Source organism: Cheilinus undulatus, linkage group 22 (genome assembly GCF_018320785.1).
Source record: "Cheilinus undulatus linkage group 22, ASM1832078v1, whole genome shotgun sequence".
Taxonomy (NCBI): domain Eukaryota; kingdom Metazoa; phylum Chordata; class Actinopteri; order Labriformes; family Labridae; genus Cheilinus; species Cheilinus undulatus.
In genome coordinates, this window is record NC_054886.1 from 18,667,101 (window position 1) to 18,688,211 (window position 21,111).

Below are 21,111 nucleotides of genomic sequence, written 5' to 3' on the forward strand. Positions count from 1 at the left end.
CACTTCATATCATGACTGATCCACATGCTGTCTTTGGTACAGATAACCTCTACATACAAATGATTAGATTTAGAGGGAGACAAACTCTGAATTGGTCACAAAGGAGATGCCAGTGTTCCATCGGCTTTCCTCATTTAATTTTTTGGACTTTACAGCATACGCCACAACACTACACTTGAGACTACTTGAGACACAAGCTGCTATCCAAGCCCTCTTTCAGATCTATAAAGCAGAGATTAATAATGATCCCTCATCAGCCATAAATGAACTATAAAATATAATATCACAAAGGGAAAATACAACGACATGAAAAATAGCATTTCATTTCACATTACAAGGAAAATACTGTTCTTGTGCTTTTAATGAGTACAGACTACTTTTATGACTTAATCTCTGGTGCATGGAGGAGAAAGTTTAGTGCAATAGGACACACTGCAAGTCACAGCCACACTGACCTTGCTTATAATCCATGTATGATCAACTTTTATGACCCTGTTATTGTAATTTTAGGAACAATGTGGTTGATGAATTAACTGTATGCATACTTTAACTGTATAGGGCATACATCTAATCATTTTAAGATCATATGAACTCAGTGTCAATACAGAAATGGTCTCAGCACTCAGTTCTTTATCAGTAGAATCGCATTCAGCCACAATATGCTGCAGACAAACCCCTGCCAAAGCCTGATATTTTATCAAAATATGTTGAAACACTGGACTGCAACATTGCTCATAATAAAAATCTTTATTCTATTGTGCTTGCAAAATTGCTTTCCACTGCTCTGGAATAAGCACGATGAAATTGGAATTCAATGTACTTAAGCTGCAATAATGATTGGCCAGCTTGGCAGCCACCCATTTGGTGACCTAATAGATTTTGGAGCCACTGAAGGACTCGCAGAGAGAAACGGGCGAGCTTTCCTATCTCACACTGTGGACCTTTCCTAGCGCAGTGTATCAGGCTCAGCGAGTGATCTACAAACATGAGATCCTTTGAACATTCACAGAGTGAGATTAAAACCTACACAGGGAATCTGAACAATTGAGAACTTATGTTTGAAGGTCTAGTGACCCCAAACCTAAATTCAGCTGACACAATTGTTCCTGGATGGAGGCCAATAATTTTAAACTTCGTCCAAAAAATAAACATATCATTAACTTGTTGAACTGTCAGCAAACTGATGCCTGTAATACATCCAGAATGTAACTGTGTTATGTCACTCCCATCAGCTCACCTGTAAGGCACTGAGGTTTCTAGAGGATAAACAACACTTTCTGTTTTTATTCTACTGTTGTTCCTTTTTTGTTGTTATTGTTTGTTCTTTTCAACACTTTGGCATTGTGAGGTACACTCATGCCTCTAGGTGCTTAAAGCAGAGGCACAGTCCCTTTATTTTAGATTGTTTTAGACCATCAAAATGTCTTCCACTGGGAAAAGCACCATTAATAAAACTATATAATTTTCTAAAGTGCTTAATTAGAATTGCATTGGCAGGTTAGGCTGAGATAAGTAAAACTCCAAGACATTATCTGAGAAACACCTTTTACCTTTCAAATCCAGTATATAGTGTTAGTCCAGGCAGGCTGCCATAATTGAGATCAGCTGATTTCATGCAAGCCAAGCTAATTGCTCTCATTCTGTCTTATTTAAACTGTTCTTGCCAGGCTACGCTCTGCTGCTCTCTTTGCAAGATACTCTCTCCTCCACCCTAGCTCCTCCTTCATATAGCTGCAAATTACTTGTGTTTCTTCGGAAATGGGTCCTGATTGAAATGTAAGAATTGTGTAAGATATGCTTCTAATTGTAGTTTTTTTGGTATGTTATAGCTATGGTAACCCTACTTGACTTGGTCTGGTCAATAAGGTGCTAAACACAACTGAGATTATTCAGAGGAAAGGCACAGGTATTTATAACAGTTTTGGTGGCCTCTTTTTACCTTTCAAACTCCCAAGTAAAACATGATTGTGAGACAGGAGGCACAAAAGCAAGGTCAGAGAGCATGAAATAGAATGCTATTCTAAAATGATCAGTTGCACCCATGTTTTTCATGCTCTGTTAAAGAAAAGTCCACCAAATATTGTTAGCCCTTTGAAATAATCTGCCTCACCTCATATGCGCATTACACTAATCAACTATCTTGAATTATCTACCTCATGCAAATCTGCCAACATGCCTGCATGTGATCATGTCTAGTCCTAGCATCCTTGTATCTCTTTGCACATCTGCAACCATACTATCAATGCACACAGACTTGTATATTTAGAAATAGTGCCTACAAGAGCTTGTTCATCTCAAATTTTTATACTGCTTTCAGTATTTTTTTTTTACCGTTTAAGTCCTGTACACAGAGCAAAACTAACCAAAGTCAAATTTCTTGTTTTGTAAGCATACTAGGCCAAAAAGCTGATTCTGATGGAAAAAAACTCTTAATAACAGACAATAGCAAAAAATCAACCACTTTACTGACAATTACCTCATATTCCTGTGAAAACTTGAGGTTGTCATTGGCTTTCAGGCGCTCAAGATGATCTGCCAGGTCCATAATTGGAATTGGAGGGTGGCTGGCCATACCTGTCAATCAGACAGACTGAAGGTCAGTCACCTGTCTTGTATGAGGGCATCAGTCAAACACAAGCCAACAGTGAATCATTAGAGAAGCAGCATGTGTGTTTAACAGGGGGGGAATGGAAAAGTGGATCTTGTTATAGGCTAGTTTGTTCACTCAAAGCAGCAGCCATGCTCATAGAGAGTTTATGGACACAGAAGCCAATGAGAAGTCATCCAGCACATTGGGACTCTCCCTACTCAGAGAGAAGAATGTTATTTGCACTGAAAGCTGCCGTGGATAGTAAGCATGACGGTAAGACATGGACACAAACAAACATCCCAGAAAACAAAGCAAAAATAACATTCAAAATGTTAAGCCAGATGTTGATGTTCGCTTTGAGTGATGACATGTTTTCAGGCTGGCATTTCAAACTCCGCCTCCTGTGATGACATAGCGTAAACACCCAATGGATTAGATAAAGATGGAAATACAAGACTAAGCAGAAAAGAAGGGACCAAAGCTTAAAAAAACAACCCCAAAAACAAATTATGTCAAATGCATAATCGAGACCAACTAACTTGACAAATGGAGGTTACTGGGGTGACTGGACGCACCTGAACCTGTGGAGGAAACGGCGGTGTAATTAAGTACATTGCAGATGTTATAGCAATGTGATGACTATTCTCTACACAAACAGAAGATAGGAATGGAAATGTGACCAAAGGTTGTTGAGGGACTTTGTGTTTTTATTAGTAACATACAACTTATCATGCCAGAAGCTTGGCTCTGCCAGCATGCTTATCTCTTACAAATAAAAGAAAGCGTGCAGGGAATAAAAATCCAAGCAGCACAAAGGTTGAACATTATTTGACATTCAGGTGAAGCTGAGGATGCTAACATGGTTACAGTGTCTATAGAAGGTATTCACCCCCTTGGATGTTTAACCTATTGAATTTATTAATCAGTCATGGTCAATATAATTTGGCTGTTTTGACAAAAAAATACGAAGAAAACCTCTTTAATGTCATAGTGAAAACAGATCTCTACAAAGTAATGTCAATTAAGTAAAACTATGTAATTTTGAATAAGTGACTGCATAAATATTCACCTCCTTTAGTGATTGTAGTATAAAAAACAATGTCTGGAAAATCCAGTCACTGGTTAGTCATTATTCATGGCTACCATTACACCATGAAGACAAAAGAACACGCCATGCAACTTCCTTCTGGCCATCAGACAAGACACTATATTTGGTAAACACCAAATGCTGCACATCGACAAAAACAGTGGTGGCAGCATCATGCTGTGGGGATGCTTCTCAGCAGGTGGTCATGCAAGACTTGTTAAGGTAGAGGGTAAAATGAATGTGGCAAAATATAGGAAAATCCTGGAGGACAATCTTATTCAGAACTCCAGCTTGGGAGAAGATTTATTTTCCAGCAAGACAATGACCTGAAGCATACAGCGAAAGCTACACAGAAATGATTTAGAGACAACAAGGTGAATGCTCCGGAGTGGCCGAGTCAAAGCCCAGACCTCAATCAAACAGAGGCTTTGTGGCTGGACTTGAAAAGGGCTGTTCACGCTCAATACCCTGTGCAACCTGATGCAGCTGGAGCAGTTTGGCAAAAAAGAATGGAGTAAAATAGCAGTGTCCAGATGTGCAAGCCTGATGGAGACCTATCCACACAGACTCTGTGCTGTGATTGCAGCCAGATGTGCATCTACCAAATACTGATTTGAAGGGGGTTAATATTTATGCAATCACTTCTTTTACATATAGTATATTAAATACTTTAATTTAATTGACATTACTTTGTACAAGTCTGTTTTCACTTTGATATTAAAGAGGTTTTTATGTATGTTTTTGGTCAAAAAAGCCAAATTTCACTGACAATAATTGATTTATAAAATCAATAAAAGGGTAAAACATCCATGAGTGTGAATACTTTGATACCCACTGTATACATTAGTTTCATAGCATAAGGTCTCAAGCTTCAGTTCATTTGACCAGACAAAGTAGGGCTGACGTTTGCTACTATGTGTGATAATGGAGGTCTAAGTGTCATCTGCAAACTCTTAAATGAAGCGAAACTTAAAGCGCAGGGCTTAACAGTACTATTAGTCACCAAGACATCTTTATAACATGCTGTGGAAGTTGAGCCTTTTGACCAAAATATCTGCAACAAAGAATTCAGGAACCATTTTGAGTCACCAGTTGGGTGACAGTCTCTCTCCTTCACCACTGAGGTGATGTTTCATTTTGGTCGCTGGCACAAGTGGGCATTAGCTAATGGAAGCTGTGCCTCGTTTTTCCCACCCACTCTCCTGTCTCTCTGAAAGACTGTAAGGGGTGTTTCTATTGCAGCCCGCTACTCAAAATCCATTTCCATCACTAGGGGACAATGAAAGTACCATTTCCAACACGCTGTCGCTCAAACATCAAGCATCCTTAAGATGAAAATGTCCATTGAGGGGTAAAGAGGTGAGAGAACAGGTTGAGAGAGAAGGGGAAAGAGGTGGTCTAATGTGGAAACGCTTCAGGGCTTGAGAGAGTGGTCACGTGGTGAGGAAAAAAAATGTTTGGTCCTATTTGAGCAGCAAGAGAGCCAAGATACCAGCTCTCAAGAGGCTGTTGGGAGGGGGCAGATATGATGGCTTGAGAGGCGAGTGAAATAGTGGGAGGATGGTTGAGCTCACTCTGAGCCAAAAGGAAAAAATACCCCTCTGCCAGGATGAAACAGCCAGTAATGGTCCTACCATCATTGAAGAGCTTTTCATAAATATGCATAATCTTTTTCAAAAAATGAGCCTGCAGGGATAATTCATCCTCCTTTCATACGATCTGACCTGAGAAATATGGCTTTGATACTGTAACATTATTGGCAGTCTGTGAACACCTGTCCCAAAGCAGTTGGTGCCAGAGGAACTTAAATAGCAAGCTAAGTGTGCCTCTCTGTCGGGGCAAAATTGCCAATGGACGCTTAATCCCACTCCATAGACAAGAAACAGAGACAAGCCCAAGTGAGAGCATGACCACTGACCACGGCTCACCTATGCACCAAAGGTCAAGGCGAGTACACCCTTTAGTTTACATCTTGTCACCACTTGCACGACGCCATCCATCGCCTACCGCACGGAGCCGCGTCACACTTTCTATTCCCCCTCACCTGCCGCCATCCTGTGAGTCCTGGCAGCAGGATAGCATCCAGGCAGGTCGGCACTATTCTGAGTAAGCATGACAGGTCTTGATGACCTCGATAACGCAGGTGCGGAGGAAGATGACAGCTGCCATGAAACTGTCAAGCTTGCATTTCTGCCTCTTCATTTTCCACTGAGAAGTGTCTCCAGGGAGGAAACTGTCAGTTTTGACCCTCCATGCTTTCTCTAAGCACCTGTCCACCGTCTATCTGCAAACGGCTCTCTTGTTTTATGCTAATCTCACTGCAAAAAAAGGTGTGTAATTTTCAGGACGTTATGGTATTAGCAATGGAAGCAAATGAACAAACAATGGATGATAGATAGCTTATTATGAATATGCATTAAACCTTAAAAAAAGCACCGGCGTCCTTTCTCACGGTCAGTTGTAAATTCACAGTGGATGAGATGGAAGTCACCAGCTTCGTTTGTAATACGTACCAGGCGTTTGGAAGTTGAGACGTCGGAGTTCAACAGGGTCAGTTGGATGATGCAGAGGCATTTCTTTGTTGTTGGGAAGACTGCCTTTCCTAGCTTCAGTTTCTGCTCTTTTTCTGCAGAACAAATTGAACATTGTAATTATTATTTATCAACTCAACTCTTACTATAAAACCTCAAAGGTTACTTTGTGCTCTATTAAATACAGCAGGCAAACATGTAATTAAGTAAGTGACAGGCTACAAGGGGTGGACATAAAAACATCATCACTTCACAGCACAAAACAATCCAGTACAATAGCCTTTGCTTTTAAATACCAGCTTTAGTGAGCCCTAATGTTCTCTTTTCAGTGACAGTGTCAACTCAACTGGATTAGGCATTTGCTTTATGTAGCTTTACATTGTAACCTGGTCCTGTGACTGCATCAAAAACAATGTAAATACAAAGCTGTAATTTATAAAAGGGCTGATGTGTGGATTGTATTATTTTGTGGGACTTCTCTGTTATCTATTCCACTCTTTCTGTCCATTTGATATCATTTTTGGGAGATTTCCAGGAGGAGCAGAATGTAACGTTTCACCAGAAGGGAAGTAAGAAGTTTTCCCAGAAAATATCCCAAATATAGCAATAAAGGGGTCCATCTTTATCTTAATTCCTAGGACTTATGTCAAGGTCATATAAAAAGCCATTCCAAAATGTATATAGTCTACGAGAGAAAAAGAAAACATAGCTCAAGTTACATAAGGAAGTATCTATCACACTGATAGTGAACAGTAGGATTTATACCAGATAATCTAGATTTGATAGCTGCAGTGGTCAGTTTACTTTCAGGCAATCCCATTTCCTGGTTATAACAAGCCTCAAAACATCTGGAGAAACTCTTATCCTGTTTATTTTTTGTTTGTTTGTTTGTTTTTAACCAAATATGTAAAAAATATATATATACAAAAACAGTAGTTTTCCTTTTTTTTTCATTTCATAAAATTTTTTCTTTAAAGAGCAGTTTTGTGTTTTTGTGTTGTTTTTGAAAAATAAAAAAAACTAAATTTTCCTTTTTTATTTTTTAATTTCAGTAAAGAAAATGTGGCCATTTTTTTCAGTTCTGTCTTTCTGTCTGTCTTTCTGTTCTGTCTGACCCTATAAGAAAGGGTTAGGGTTAGGGTATTAGGCAAAATATGTAAAAACCAAACCAAACCAAAACAAAACAAAACAAAACAAAACAAAACAAAACAAAACAAAACAAAACAAAACAAAACAAAAACAAAAAAAGGGGGAGTTTTCCTTAATTTTTTTCTGTATTTTCTTTTTATAGAGAGAAGTTTCCATGTTTTTGTTTATAAAAACTAATCATAGAAGTTTTCCCATTTTTTTTCAGTCACAAAAACAGAAAAACACGTTGTTTTTAAAATTTGACCTTTTTCTGTCAGTCTCGTTTTTTTTTTTTTCGTTCTTTGTTGTAATGACAAACTTGAACAGGAAATCATGTGACCCAATAGGAAAGGTATACTTTTTGAAATAAAAGCCTGTATGTAAAAAAAAAAAAAAAAGCCTTCCATTGTGTTTGGAAAAACATTATAAAAAGAGTTTCTCCAGGTTTCTGAGATTCGTCTCAACCAGGAAATGGAACTGCCTGAAAATACACTAACCTGCAGCCTGACTCAAGATCTAACTGAATGTTTACTAAGAACAGCTTTATCCCAGCATTGAATATAAGGACTTTTATTGACTGAAACTGGACTTAAATGACTATAATGTGACTAAAACTAAAATACATTTTAATCTTAGGGCAAAGGCTGACACCAAATTTAGAAAAGCTGCTAAAATTAACACTGATACCAACAGGTATGTTTATTGGTTCTGCTTCTAACAGCACAAACTTTCAACACATACTTTGAAATACCTGTAAATATCTAAAGAAATGTTCATATCTTACCAATATCTGACTTTTGGAACTTATATCTACTAATACCCATATCATGGTCATAATATTGTGCAAAAATGTAGGGATTGAGATTCAGTTTGATAAATGGGGGCATTAGTTTCTTGCTAATTTTCTTATAAATGAGATGTATTACATACTTTATAGTTGGTTAAAGTTAACACAACATACAGTTACAAATTTCCCAAGTCACATCAGTTCCGGTGGGCTGCAAATTTCTTCAACTATGAACAGTCCAGGCAGGAAAAAGGTTTAAATAGGATTAGTTTTTCTCCACTTCTTTCTGACTCTTACCTGTCTGGTTTGCTGCTCCATTGGTCAGCAAGAAAAGAAAAATCGACACAATTTTAGGTGGCAAGACCTTTGGCTTTATGAAATGGAAAATCCAGAAACTTTTCTTTATGATAAATAAATGACTGACTGTATACAGGACAAATGAAACCATGCTTCACTCAGCTATGCAGACTCGGAGCTCTTTGTTCCAAATACTACAGTTTCACAGGCGCATTCAGGATTTGTACTTTGTATCTTGGTTTTTCAAGCAGTTTCAGCTGATTGCTTCTTGTTCAAGCATAAAAATCATCATTTGACTTCTAATTGCTGTGTCTGTCTTTTCCTGCAAATAAGCCTACCATTGGTGCATTTATTAAAATCAAGAATTATGCATATTCAAGATTTATGCAGAGGCTATTACAAATGCAAACATGTGGGATGTTAATTTTGAATTAATATGCATTAATTAAGCACATACTGTTACCTTTTGCAGCTACTTTTAAGCCTTGTATTAAAAAAAAACAACATTTCCTGGTCTTGTAGCAGACATGACTTGACTTTCAATTAGTCTTTGTGTAGGTGTCCAATTTACCCTGATTTATGTCCTCTTTGATGAAGCCTCACATTGTTATCCTCATGTCCTTTCCCAGAGCTCAACATAACATGGTTGTTGCCCTTTGTTTTGCACAAGAGGAGCACTCTGTCACATAAAAATTGAACTTGACAAGAGAAATATCTCCTGGTTATGCACTGAATGTTCCTTAACTTGGCGGTGACAGCGGCTGGGTAATCGATGTGTAAATCTGCCTGCCACAAATAGATGCTGTGATGCTCCCTGCACACACAGTCTTTGTTCTCTTTTGATTCACCTTTGTGTTATACAAACCATAACATGACATGACTTGAATCCAAGGACAATGAGGTGTTTGAGATAATACTTCTAATTATGTCTCCAGTTTTACATGTCTTTGCTTCTACCTCAGGTCTAAAGTAAAATTGTAAGTAAAATCATGCAGAACACTAAGAGACAGAAAAGTCAGTTTGTGGATGCAGACATGTAAGATATGTTCATGCTTGTGACGTGGCTAAGCAAAAGGGCAGCATAAGGTCAGAGTCAGGGAAGGGCTACTCTCTCTTGTGGATGGGTAGTAGTAAAACAGGAGGGGCTGGGGTTGCAGGAACTCTCACCCAGGCCCCAGGGCCTCTCTAAAGCAGCGCATACATGCAGTGACATGTAGCAGATAGTCAACGCCCCCCCCACGCTTGACTGATGAGCACTGACAGCTCGAGGTCTTGCTTCCACTGGGGGATTTCAGACAAAAAGACTGTTTTGATTTGGTGTGAGAGTGCACTACCACAAATGTGTTTGCACATGCAGCTGGAAGATGGATGGATCTGATTAACTATCGGTAAACGCATGTGTCTTTGTGAAGGATTGCAGGCGTCTGCAGTCGATGGTGTGTTTTTTGGTTGCTCTTTGTCTGAAATTTCGAGAGAGTGCACTGCTGAGTGTCTGCCAGTGTTTTCTGTACATTTAGAGCAAGGGTAGTTAAACTCATCCAGATATAACTGTCTTTCTTTTTAATGTATGATTGTATATGCTGTAAATGAATATTCCCACCTTTTGTATAGAAGAATAGCAATGACGATGCATATGATGAAGACGACAGCTAGCACAGGGCCCACCACCCAGATTAGGCCTTCCTCTTCATCGATGATTGGCTGTGGGTCGATGTCAGCTGACACCACAGGGTCCGAGTAGGGGCTTGTAGCATACAAAATCTGAGCCAGAGAAAGAAAATTCAATGTAACATTTAATTCTTTAAAGCCAGTTGTTTCATAGTTGATACACACTTTTGTCAGAACCCTGTCTAATCAGTACGATCAATAAATTCCTTCAAAAACTTTGAATACAATCTGATAAATGCTAAAAATGTCCTCCAGTGGGTTATCAATTGGATCAAATGTGACAGAAAAAAATAAATGAAGTGTTATGGCAGTACTAGAAGGTTAAATAAACATCTCAGTTCCAAAAAAGAGATTTATGTGGCTACTCTTTGAGGTATCAGGCTTTAAGGGGATAAGATGCCAGATGTTTATGGCTGATACTAAAGGCATAAGGGGTCAGTGTATTTTCAGGCAGCTCCATTTCCTGATTGAAACGAGCCTCAGAAATCTGGGGAACCTCTTGTTGTTTGTTTTTTTCATTTTTGGAAAAAAAAGAGGAATAATAAAGAAAAAATAAGACAACACTAAACAGAATTTTTAAAAATTGGGTCCTTTTTTGTGTTTATTTTTTGTCTTATTTCAGTGGATGACTTCAGGAAAAGGGCGTCATGTGAACCAGTGGGTAATGTAAATATTTCAAAATAAAAAGCTATATGTCCAAATAAAAGCCTACATAGCCATCCAGTATAATAATAGGCCCCATTGCTTTACACTGTGTATCATATATGCTAAATCTACTTGTAGTTTAATGGATTATATTATTATTTGTTGAAAAATAAATTAATATGAATAAATTAGTTGGACATCTACATGAGAGAATTTTCAATTCATGATTGTATTCTTTGGTGGAAAGGTTTATCTATAATTGTATGTGTGAAGAAAGAAAGACTTAAATAAATAAATGAAAAATTAGATCAATGTCTTGATATTTATTTTTTATCTTATAACTAGTTATTATACTCAAACCACCCAGGCTATCTGATTAGATAATAGAATTGGTCCATACACTTATCTTCCTGTTTTTTTCTGGTTGTTCTTTATCCATGTTTTCATACAATTTCATACATTTGGTGGCCTTTCCACCAAACAACATAATCATGAATTGAAAATTTGCCTCATGTACATTGATAAATACCTCCTGCAGTCTAGGTTTATTTATACCAGTCTGTTTTTTTTTAAATAATAACATAGTCCATCCATTTATTATCCATTTACCATTAACATATTTGTAATTCTCTGTCTAAGTCAGACAGGGCTATTATCATACTGTAAAACACAATGGATAGCTATGAAGGCTTTTATTTTGACATAGGGCTTTTATTTTGAAATGTTTACCTTTCTCATTGTCCCATTATTTCCTGTTCTTCAAGTCTTTCAATAAAACAAGAAAACAAAACAAAACAAAAAAAAAACTGAATTGGAAAAAAATGAACCCATTAATTTTGGTTTTAATTTATAAATTTTTGTGACTGAAATGAAAAACAAGATATGGTTTGTTTTTTCACTTTTCTATTTTTTTTTTTTTTTTTTTTTAGAAATGAAAAAACAGAATAACAAGAGTTTCTTCAGATTTCTGAGGCTTGTTTTACCCAGAAAATAGAACTGCCTGAAAGTACACTGACCATGTAGATACTGTAAGCCCTGACTTACTCCAGTAGAACAAAATGTTCTCAACACTACTGCAAGACTTCAATTAATGTACACCACCAGAGAGACAGCATCCCCAACTATCCAAATTAAAAGCCAGTTCAAAGTTTTGCTGCGCAATTTCTGCAAAGCAGCAGCTTGGCCAATCAAAATGATCTTCCATATCTCTTTTATACAGGAGCCTTGATTGAACTATTTCACAGAGATAAAAAGAAGGTCCTGTGGGAGGAAAATATATGCTTCAGTGGGCAAATTAGAGATTTCCCTCCAACCGTCATTATCGTTTTTTTGCTCCACCTGAACTTGGGGTTAGCGGACAGAGTGTGAAGCAGCACTATAGACCCTGCAGCTCATCAAATCCATCATCAGGCCTGCAGCCGCCTAATCACGCTGCTTTCTGGACTGCGGTCCAGACAGACGTATGCATACATACACACGAGCTGCAGCAGGGGAGATAAGGTGGACCGCACGTAGGACGCAATTAAAGAGAAGCCCCCGTTATCGAGGTTTTCTTGCGATCAGCGAAGGTCTTAAGGGGTTTCTCTCCCTAAAGCAGCAAGGGTCAGCTTCTTAGGCCAACTGCAGCTTTAAGTTTTCAAGTCAAAGCCTCACAAGGGCTCAGAGAAACATCTAACCAGAGCCAAACTGCGACCCTCCATGATGCAGTTGATTTACCACCTCTGTCTATTGACATGCACTCTTTACAGCAGGAGGAACATGAGATCTGTGGCATTGGATAACCTACAGGTAAGAGCATCCACATCTAAAGCTAAACTCAAGTCTAAAATACAGATACAACTTAGATAATACACACATGAGAGAACAGACTTACATTTTCAGACATCTCCAGAACCGCCAGCACAAAGAAAATGTACTCTTGGCCATTCTGAAGTTGCTTGTTTTCAAAGTCCCCGTAGGTCTTGCCGTCTCCCAGGGTGAAGTCTTTGGGCAGGTCTTTGAAGTAAGCAGCGATATAGGCTTTGGGCTCCGCCTGCCTCAGGAAGCGAAGGCCTCTGCTCGTTCGGTTTATCTCCTTAAGCAGCTGCAGCGTGGAGAAAAGAAGCAGACAGTTGATAACAAATAGAGACACACATGAGTACACATTTACACAAATCTGTCTCATCTCAGTTCATTTTTTTGACTGTGGAGCTGAAATGCTGATTGCAAAAAGAACATTTTAGAAAGATCAATGACTTATTTCATTTATTTATTTATTTTGTTACAAAAGCTTGTAAAAATTAAATGAGTGTGTGCATTTACAGCATACACAACAGTTGAGGATTATCCAACAGAATCAAACAGTAAAAAAAGACTAAACTGATTTACAATTTGAGCTCACTAATTTTTTTTCGAGTTGATGCAATCAAACATTATTACTTGGGATGGACAGATGGAAGCAAATAGAGTCTGGGGAGATTATATTATGATTTGGAAATCATTTGTTCATAAATTTTGATGCAAATATGTAAAGTGAGGCTTTATTAACCCTCAAATACCCTAAAAAATTAACTCAGCCTCTTTGTATGGTGTCCAAAAAAATGAAAACCATACATAAACGGCAATAAAAACATAATGCATTTAAATTATTTCTCTCTTTTTTGCATTAATTCTTTCATCAACATGGGACCAAATTTGAAATACCAAATTAGTATAATTTAACTTTATATTTCTCATTTCAATATTTACTTAATGAAGCTCAGCGTGGTGGTGTATTTACTATGGCGTACTTCCCACTAATCCCTACTTGCATTAATGCTGATGCACCAGGCTGTTGTTGCAGGCAAAGCTTAACCTCCTCCACCTCAGCCTCCTCCTTTATTGCATAAAACTTTGTATGATGAGCGTGTTCCTGACAGAAATGAAATATCATTTTATGTGTAACTTTGTTTTTTTAGATGGAATTTTTTTTATCAACATTTGTATACATTTTTTAAACAATGATGCAAATTAGGTATCACATGACTCTGATGTCATTTGGTTAAGTGATGCCCATTTAAAGTCTCCAATTTTGAAATTCACCTGAACATGTTCTATTCAAAACTCATTTCTAAACAGTCATTTAGATTAGTTTTACATCAAATTATGATTAGGACTTTCTTTGATAAATAATAATTTATAAGGTGGGAGAACAATGGATGTGAAGGGCCCCATGCATGTGTTCACCCTAGGCCCCAAAATTGCTGGATCCAACACTGCTCCAGGACTGTTTAATTTTTTGAACTTTTGTACAAAAGATGATCAGTATTAACTTTATAGGATTATATTGTTTTTAATGCCAGGTCTCTTTTTATCATTGGTTTATTTAACTGTTTAGCCATGGTGCCGTCTTCTGTTCACGCTTGATATTTATTGAGTTTTTTTTGCTTTAGTTTTCTAAGATCTATTGTTAAGAATTGTCTGATTCTGTTATCTTATCCAAACTTCTAAGGTCATGTTCAAATTGTGCAGTCGTGACCTTTTTTCAGCTCTTTGTTTTTTGTACATCATGTTTTTTTGTGTTTTTGAGGGGAATTCCAACAGATCTTTTCTCAGCTTGCCCTGCTAAATAAAGTCAGGGTAAAAAAAAAGTACTTCTTTTACCCCTGAAACTAAAATGATAACGATACTAATCAACCTTCATACAAGTCTGAACCATCTTACTCTAAACTTCCACTGCAAAGTGCTGAGTACAATTATGCTAATCAAGCCTGGCCAGCAGTTAGGTCGTCTGATATCCTATCATGCGCACGGACGAGTGAGTGGTAATGCGTGTGCCTGTCATTCACATTAGAGCGTGTGCGTTGTCGTGTGTGCTCTGTTTTGGCTGCAGGGCTGTTGGTGCAGCCCGATAATGTCTTCAATCATCTTCGCTGTCAACACAGCTAAATCTAGCTGCCCTTGGGAAAAGTTGTGAAAAGGTGAGTGCCAGTATTGACAAACAAATAAATTCTGACAGAGGGGCGACATTTGGGCAATCGGTCAAGGCTGCAGACATGGGCCTGTAGGCATGAGCTGTAAAGCCAATGCCAGATGAGACATGGTGTGTTTTCTCTTAGACACGTGATGTATGGGGATGTTTATACAGAGAGAATAAATAGTTCAGATATCAAAATAAGCCTCTCTGGCCTTTTTTGAAAAGAAGCATTGCTGCCAGAATCTTACTTTTTCTTTCCTTATCAAAGTTTCCATTTCTTCATATTCAAGGAAAGAGACTTCACTGACTATGGAACTATTTCTAGAGAAATACCTGAAATTTAATCAATTTTAAGGACACAGGTACAAGGCTTTCATATTCTCATTTAATCATACCTGCAATGCACAGAAGCTCCTGAATGATCTCAACCAGCTAAATATAAAAGTTGTCAAGTGTTTCGTGCATACGTAGGAGCCTAGCTTTGCCTGGAGTGAGCGGAGACATCAAGGCCTGATGCAGCTCTTCAGGTAATTACCACAGACACAAAGAGGAGGAGGGGGAGGTGGGGATGGGGGTTGAGTTTGCAGTGTACTTGATGGCTACTTCATGTTCTCATTTCCATATGAACAGTGCTCTCTGCAGCTATTTGCGTCAATCAGTGAGACTCATCTCCTGTTCCTCCGGCACTCTCAACTACCTCAACTTATTTTTTCAGCTTTGAGAGAAGAAAAAGTCAATATCTGTGCGCACAGTTACCTCTGTTTGTTAAGAAGAGAGTACGATAAAATATTAAACAGAAGCTCATCCATTAAACCTACCTCCTCCAAATTCATTTCATCCGGATTGTCCCAGGGCTTGAGGAACTTGCCAGTGCGCTGTTTCTTCAGAGGCACCACCACGATATAATATCCCCTGAAAATTCAACACAAAGTACTATGAATAAAGGTCAACAATCAAAGTAACTGTTAAAAAAGAAAGTCTTGTGTTTACTAATTGTATGGAACAAATGCCCCCCCCCCCCCATGCTAATAGTCAATGGTACTCCTTTTTGTTGGATAACAGCCTGCAGTCGTACGACGTAGTTTTCAACAAGTCTCAGTCATGTATCCTCAGTATTCCTACACCATTCGTGTTTGGCGAATCTCTCAAGCTTTGATGGTCTTCTGGCATGGACCTTAGTCCTCAGTTAGCCCCACAGATTTCCAACGGGGTACAAGTCAGGGCTTAGTGCAGGCCAGTAAGTAGTGATTACTTTGGTCTTCTGGAGGTAGTTCTTCATCAAGAGCAACTTATGTTTTAGGTTGTTGTCGTGTTGGACGACCGAGACCCAGTTTTGCTGCTGACTACTTGAGGTTTTCTTTCATAATCTCCACATAACCCTCTTTCTTCATGAATCCTTCAACCTTTCTGAGATTCCCAGTTCCAGACACACTGAGCATCCCCAACAGCATAATTAGGGTCGCCATATGTCGAGCTTTTGTGCGGACAGTCCAGAATTTAAATATCTTGTTGGGCGTCTGGTGCAGCCTCAAGCCGGACGCTCATTTGTCCTCCTTTTGGAGTCGCACCTGAACATAACGCAGCATACTGTCCAATGCTCTCTTTCTCTGCACATCAGTCCGGTGTTTGTATGTTCGCTTTCCCTCTCCCTCTCTCTCCTAATACTAGCTGCAGAGAAACTTTCATCACGTCCGTCCCGTTATTCTGCAACCTCTCTTGTCAAACGTCAACTTCTACTGTTGTTTAGTTTGCAAATTTATTATAAAACTGGTTCTGATCAGGAATTAATTGACATTGTCAAACTTCCTCGCACAGATCAGCTGTTTTAAAATCATATCGTGGGTAAAAACAAATAAAAATAATGTATATTTTAAGGTGATTTAACAAAAGATGACAACACTGAATCAGAAACTCAAAAAGGCCATGTGACCACTTTGTTTTTAGACGGATGGAAATTAAAACTATCCTTATTATGGCAACAGGGAATATGATCAAAAAAATCAATGATAATTTCACTAAGAACTGTGTCTTTTATATGTGACTAACTGGGGCTAAATTGCAAAGACTTTGTATTCATTATTGTTGTAGTAATATATCCTTTAGTTATTTTAGTTGTTCTAAGATACTTTTGAGTATTGTTAAGTGACTATGTTGGGGCGATAGAGGCGGAAATGTTAGGGGGGGCTCATATCAAAGTCTGCTTAGGGCCTGACTTTGGCCAGGGGCGGTCCTGGATCAAACAGTCCTTCAATGAATGGAGTATCTCAGAATCACTGTATCATGATACCATCGCTATCATGGACAAAATTGTATAGTAGCAGGGAATACACTAGAGTCCAATTTGTTGTGATTATTCTTGCTTCACTAAGTGCTGCAAAGTGTCCTTCTTTTTGGTGCTGTGGAAATAGCCACCCTAAGCATAATCCTCCAACCCACTGTTACTGTGGGGTGGTAGTTCTTTGTGCATCTCCCTTCCTTCTTCATCCAAACATAAGCAACATCTCTGTAGCCACTGAGGTCTAGTTTGGCTGTGCTTCAAATATGCATTATCTTTCTCCAGGTTATCCTTATCATACTTCTATCATGTCTCTTCTCAGAAGTTGAGTTTTTCTTGGTCTGCACCCTCACAGTGATTGTCTTCTTTGGTACTACAATCCCCGACTTGGCTAAGTCATTCACTAGTGTCATGGCAGTTGTTCTTAGGTCTTCAGAATCATCTCTTACTATTTTTCTTTCCAGTCTTTGAAATCTTTCTCTTCCTACCTCTGCCAGGCTTGTTCTGGACTGTGTGGCTCTCTTTGAATTTCTTGATGATACTTCTCACTCCAGTTCTTGACATTTAGAAATGCTGTGATAACTTTGTACATCCTCCTCCTGCTTTGTTAGCATCAACAATTCTTTTTCTCAAGTCTAAACTGATTTCTTTTGTTTTTGTCGTGATGCTTCTGAAGTGACAGCTCAAACCTTTAATGAAGATACTGTGTGTAAACTGGAAGATAACACTCAGTTTTAACAAGGTTAAAGTCAGGCTATATAGATGCATCCATGATTTCTTTACTGTTGCATCTGATAAAATATAGCTAAATAATAAAAAACTAGGATGTTTCAAACAGCTGTGTTAAAAAAATTCCTTGGTCTGTTTAACAGCACTTGGGAAATACTTTTTTAAAAATGACACTTTCATAGGGGGGCTAAAAATTCCATCTTCATCTGTATGTAATCCACTGCAAGTTCTACAACAAATGATTAGGTCCATTTTCCTCTTTTTCTCTCTAGCATTCAAGCATGCTCAGGAAGGTTAGGTTATAATGATTTCACCTCCCTTGAAGCCCCCTTGGCTAATTAGGAGACCTCTGAGCACAGAGGAGATATAGAATCATGGTGATTTTCATCCCTATATCAGGGTGGCTGGAGAGATAACGGCCTCTGCCAGAGTGCTCTCGGCTTCCTGGTTGGCCGCTGCACTAGCAGGCGTTAGCCAGGAAGGCAGGCTAATGTGCACCTAATTAGCTAAAGCTCTGGCAAGGGAGACAGTGGTCCAAGTGCATCCAGCAACATCAGAAAACCCAAGATGGGTCTGAAGCTTCAGTCTACAATGGGATGTGCTCCTTGGCCCTCTGACAACCCCGGGCTTTGTTGAAAAGCTGTAAGAGATTTTATAGGGCTTAGAGGAGTGCGCTTAAATGAGTGGAGCTGCTTCAGTTTGTAATGACTGAGGTGAAGTGGATATTACACTGAAAAGTAGTGATGAATATAAATGACTCTATTTTGGAAGAATTACCCCTGACAAGGTCAGCTATCAAGTCAACTTGTTTATTCCCATTCACAATACATCAGTAAGAAATAAAAGGAAGTAATATAGACATTAGCACTGGACAGAGAAAGTTTCACTGCTTCATACTGATGTCTGAAGTCACACAGCTTACAAAGGACTTATTTAAGACAAATCTTATTGTGCTTGATGCAAATTAGCAAGAGAAGCTAGGGAAGTGCGTAAATCTGGAATATAAGTCAACTCAGAAATGACGCCTGGGTCAATGCATCGACTCTGGGACTACATTAAGGCTGTTTTACATTGTCAAAGTTTATGAACACCATGCTGATATTCACACGACATGTCGTGGCTAAGCTGAAACGTTCAGACCTGAACATTAAGGTAGCTATTTCCTGTACACATCATTTTGGGTCTGCTCACCTCACTCTCTCAGACGTCTGCACAGTTGGAAGCTCCACAGTCACCATGCCATCTGAGTTGGTCTTCCCAATCAGGTCGGGTTTGGTTCGGAGGATGTCTGGTGCTGTCATGGTGGAAACGCGATGCTGCAGACCTCCGGCACTGTTGCCACGATTTGTCAGAAGAAAGGAGTACTGCGTCTCTGGCTGGAGACCTGTGATGAGCTTCTGTGTTAGCTTCCCATCCACCTCAACGCTCTGCCCGTTGTCATAGAGGATCTGCGTATAAATGAGTTGTTTCATTAAGAACACAGTCGTGGATTTCAGCTGAATTGATTAGCTTTATTCAGTGTACTATGATGCATTTAGAAGTTTTATCCAGACAGTGCTCACAGTGAAAGGTTGAGCTGGATTGTAGGTGTCTGGGATTTCCCAGGTCAGCAACACTGATGTCTTCATAGCAGCTCTCACGTGAAAATTTTTTGCAAACACTGCTAAAAGAAAGGGGGAGCAGATGATTTAGACAAACATCATTCCTTTTCTGCCTGTCTACCCCAGTGGTTCAAAACCAGTGCTTACCTGAGAACTTCTCCTTCAAAACCAGGCTGAAATCAGTGCTACACTGACCTTATCGCTGTCCTCTTACCTTCTTATCAACACCAACTCATAAAATAATGACTGACCTTTGCTTGACTGACAAGACACAAAGAAACAAAAATACTTACACCATGTGTAAATCATTAAAAGATTAGGGGGGACTAGGGATAGGGCTATATTTTAATGCCAATGTCCTTCGTCAACTTCTGTCATTTGAGGCTTTCAGAGGAAGCTGCTGTGGTTGGGAAGTGCTGCGCAGGGAAAGGTTGATTTTAGAAGGGAAAGGGCTAAAAAGGTTTAGGGACTGGTCCTACCTTGATCCAAAGGCTGTGTCCTGAATTGGACACTTGGGCTATAGGGACCAGCACCCTTGCTGGTGAAGGCACACATTTTAATATCATAAGTGGTATCAGCTTTAAGGCCGTCCAGGATGACTGTTGATTCTGGGGCGGTGATGAAGAGTTCTGAGGGGCTGCGTGGGCTGTTGATGTCCTTATACTGCAGAGCGTATTTTATTATTTGGCCATTTCGCTCTGCCAGCAAAACAGGCTGCCAGTTAACTTGAATGGTAGAGGTTGTGGCACCCTCTGCTGTGATGAACTGAGGATATCCGCTTGGGACGTCCTCATTTGTGGTGACTTCTTTTACCGTCTCTTCCCCAAAGCCCACCTTGTTGCGTGCTGAAAGGCGGAAAGTGTACGAGGCTCCCTTATGGATCTCTTTGGTAGTGTAATGGTTCTCTCGCTCAGGGAACTCAATGACAGTCAGTGGATCCACATCCTTGCGGCCGAAACGGAGCCGATAGCCTTGCAGAGGGCCATGGGTTAGTGCTGGGGGGTGCCACTGGAGGAGAGCTGTGCCCATGTTGGTGGTACTGACCATTAGCCGGGGTTTCTCAGGAACTGTGGCAGCACAGATGAAGAAGAGACAGTTAGTTATGATACATCCATGTTCATTTTTTAAAATCTTGTTTGTAATAGAGCACCTATCTAAAGAGGCAAGAGAAAGCTGAACTCGGTGCCCATTTTTAGTCTCACTTTCACACTGTCGACATTTTCCATTACTTCCAAAGTGCCTTTAGCATTGCTGTGTCATACTGGTGGGTAAGAGTCATTGCGCTAAATGAGACAGCAATTAACTGCTCACACTTCAAATACTAAGTGGCATACATGCTTGCCTGGTGAGTCTTTCCTCATTGACTACAGTTGCAAAGCTTTACAGAGTACAAATTAAGTTTTATAAGTCAGGATCCAAGATTAACTTAATCGTCATTGCACTGTGTATTTGCATACACAGAAAGTGTAGTGGCTCCCAAGCTGGGATCTGGGCACCTAAGATCGCAGCAGGGGTGGAAAGTAACTAATTACATGAACTCAAATTATTGCAATTGAGTAGTTTTTGGGGGATTTACTTTTTTTGTACATTTTGAAATCAGTACCTTTACTTCTACTTAAGTAAGTTTGACCACAATAACTGTACTTTAACTTGAGTACAATACTCGTACTTTTCCACCTCTGCTGACTACACAGTAGCATGTAGCAAGAGAACGAGTGGAGTTTTCCTCTCATGCCCTTGGGCAGTGTTTAGATGTATTTTATATGTGTTTAGTTTTATTTGGATGTTGCCTGTTGAACAGAGATCACTGCTGGGGTTCTTTTGGTCATGTTTCTGGTG

General features: G+C 39.2%; 1 protein-coding gene across 33 annotated transcripts in view; it reads right to left on the reverse strand.

Moving 5' to 3' along the window:
• The window catches only part of LOC121504518 (receptor-type tyrosine-protein phosphatase delta-like), a 225,803-nt gene that overhangs the window by 31,540 nt on the left and 173,152 nt on the right, over window positions 1-21,111 (reverse strand). For 10 of the 33 annotated variants that reach the window (XM_041779338.1, XM_041779346.1, XM_041779349.1 and 7 more), the window contains 10 exons: window positions 19,752-20,339; window positions 19,234-19,334; window positions 18,863-19,119; window positions 15,486-15,579; window positions 12,607-12,816; window positions 10,021-10,181; window positions 8,421-8,432; window positions 6,191-6,303; window positions 3,130-3,171; window positions 2,477-2,574 (listed from right to left, as the gene is read on the reverse strand). In XM_041779338.1, the coding sequence (XP_041635272.1) occupies window positions 2,477-2,574; window positions 3,130-3,171; window positions 6,191-6,303; window positions 8,421-8,432; window positions 10,021-10,181; window positions 12,607-12,816; window positions 15,486-15,579; window positions 18,863-19,119; window positions 19,234-19,334; window positions 19,752-20,339 (1,676 nt within the window). The remainder of the gene's footprint in view (window positions 1-2,476; window positions 2,575-3,129; window positions 3,172-6,190; window positions 6,304-8,420; window positions 8,433-10,020; window positions 10,182-12,606; window positions 12,817-15,485; window positions 15,580-18,862; window positions 19,120-19,233; window positions 19,335-19,751; window positions 20,340-21,111) is intronic. The other 23 variants (XM_041779340.1, XM_041779354.1, XM_041779341.1 and 20 more) reach the window with 10 other exon arrangements.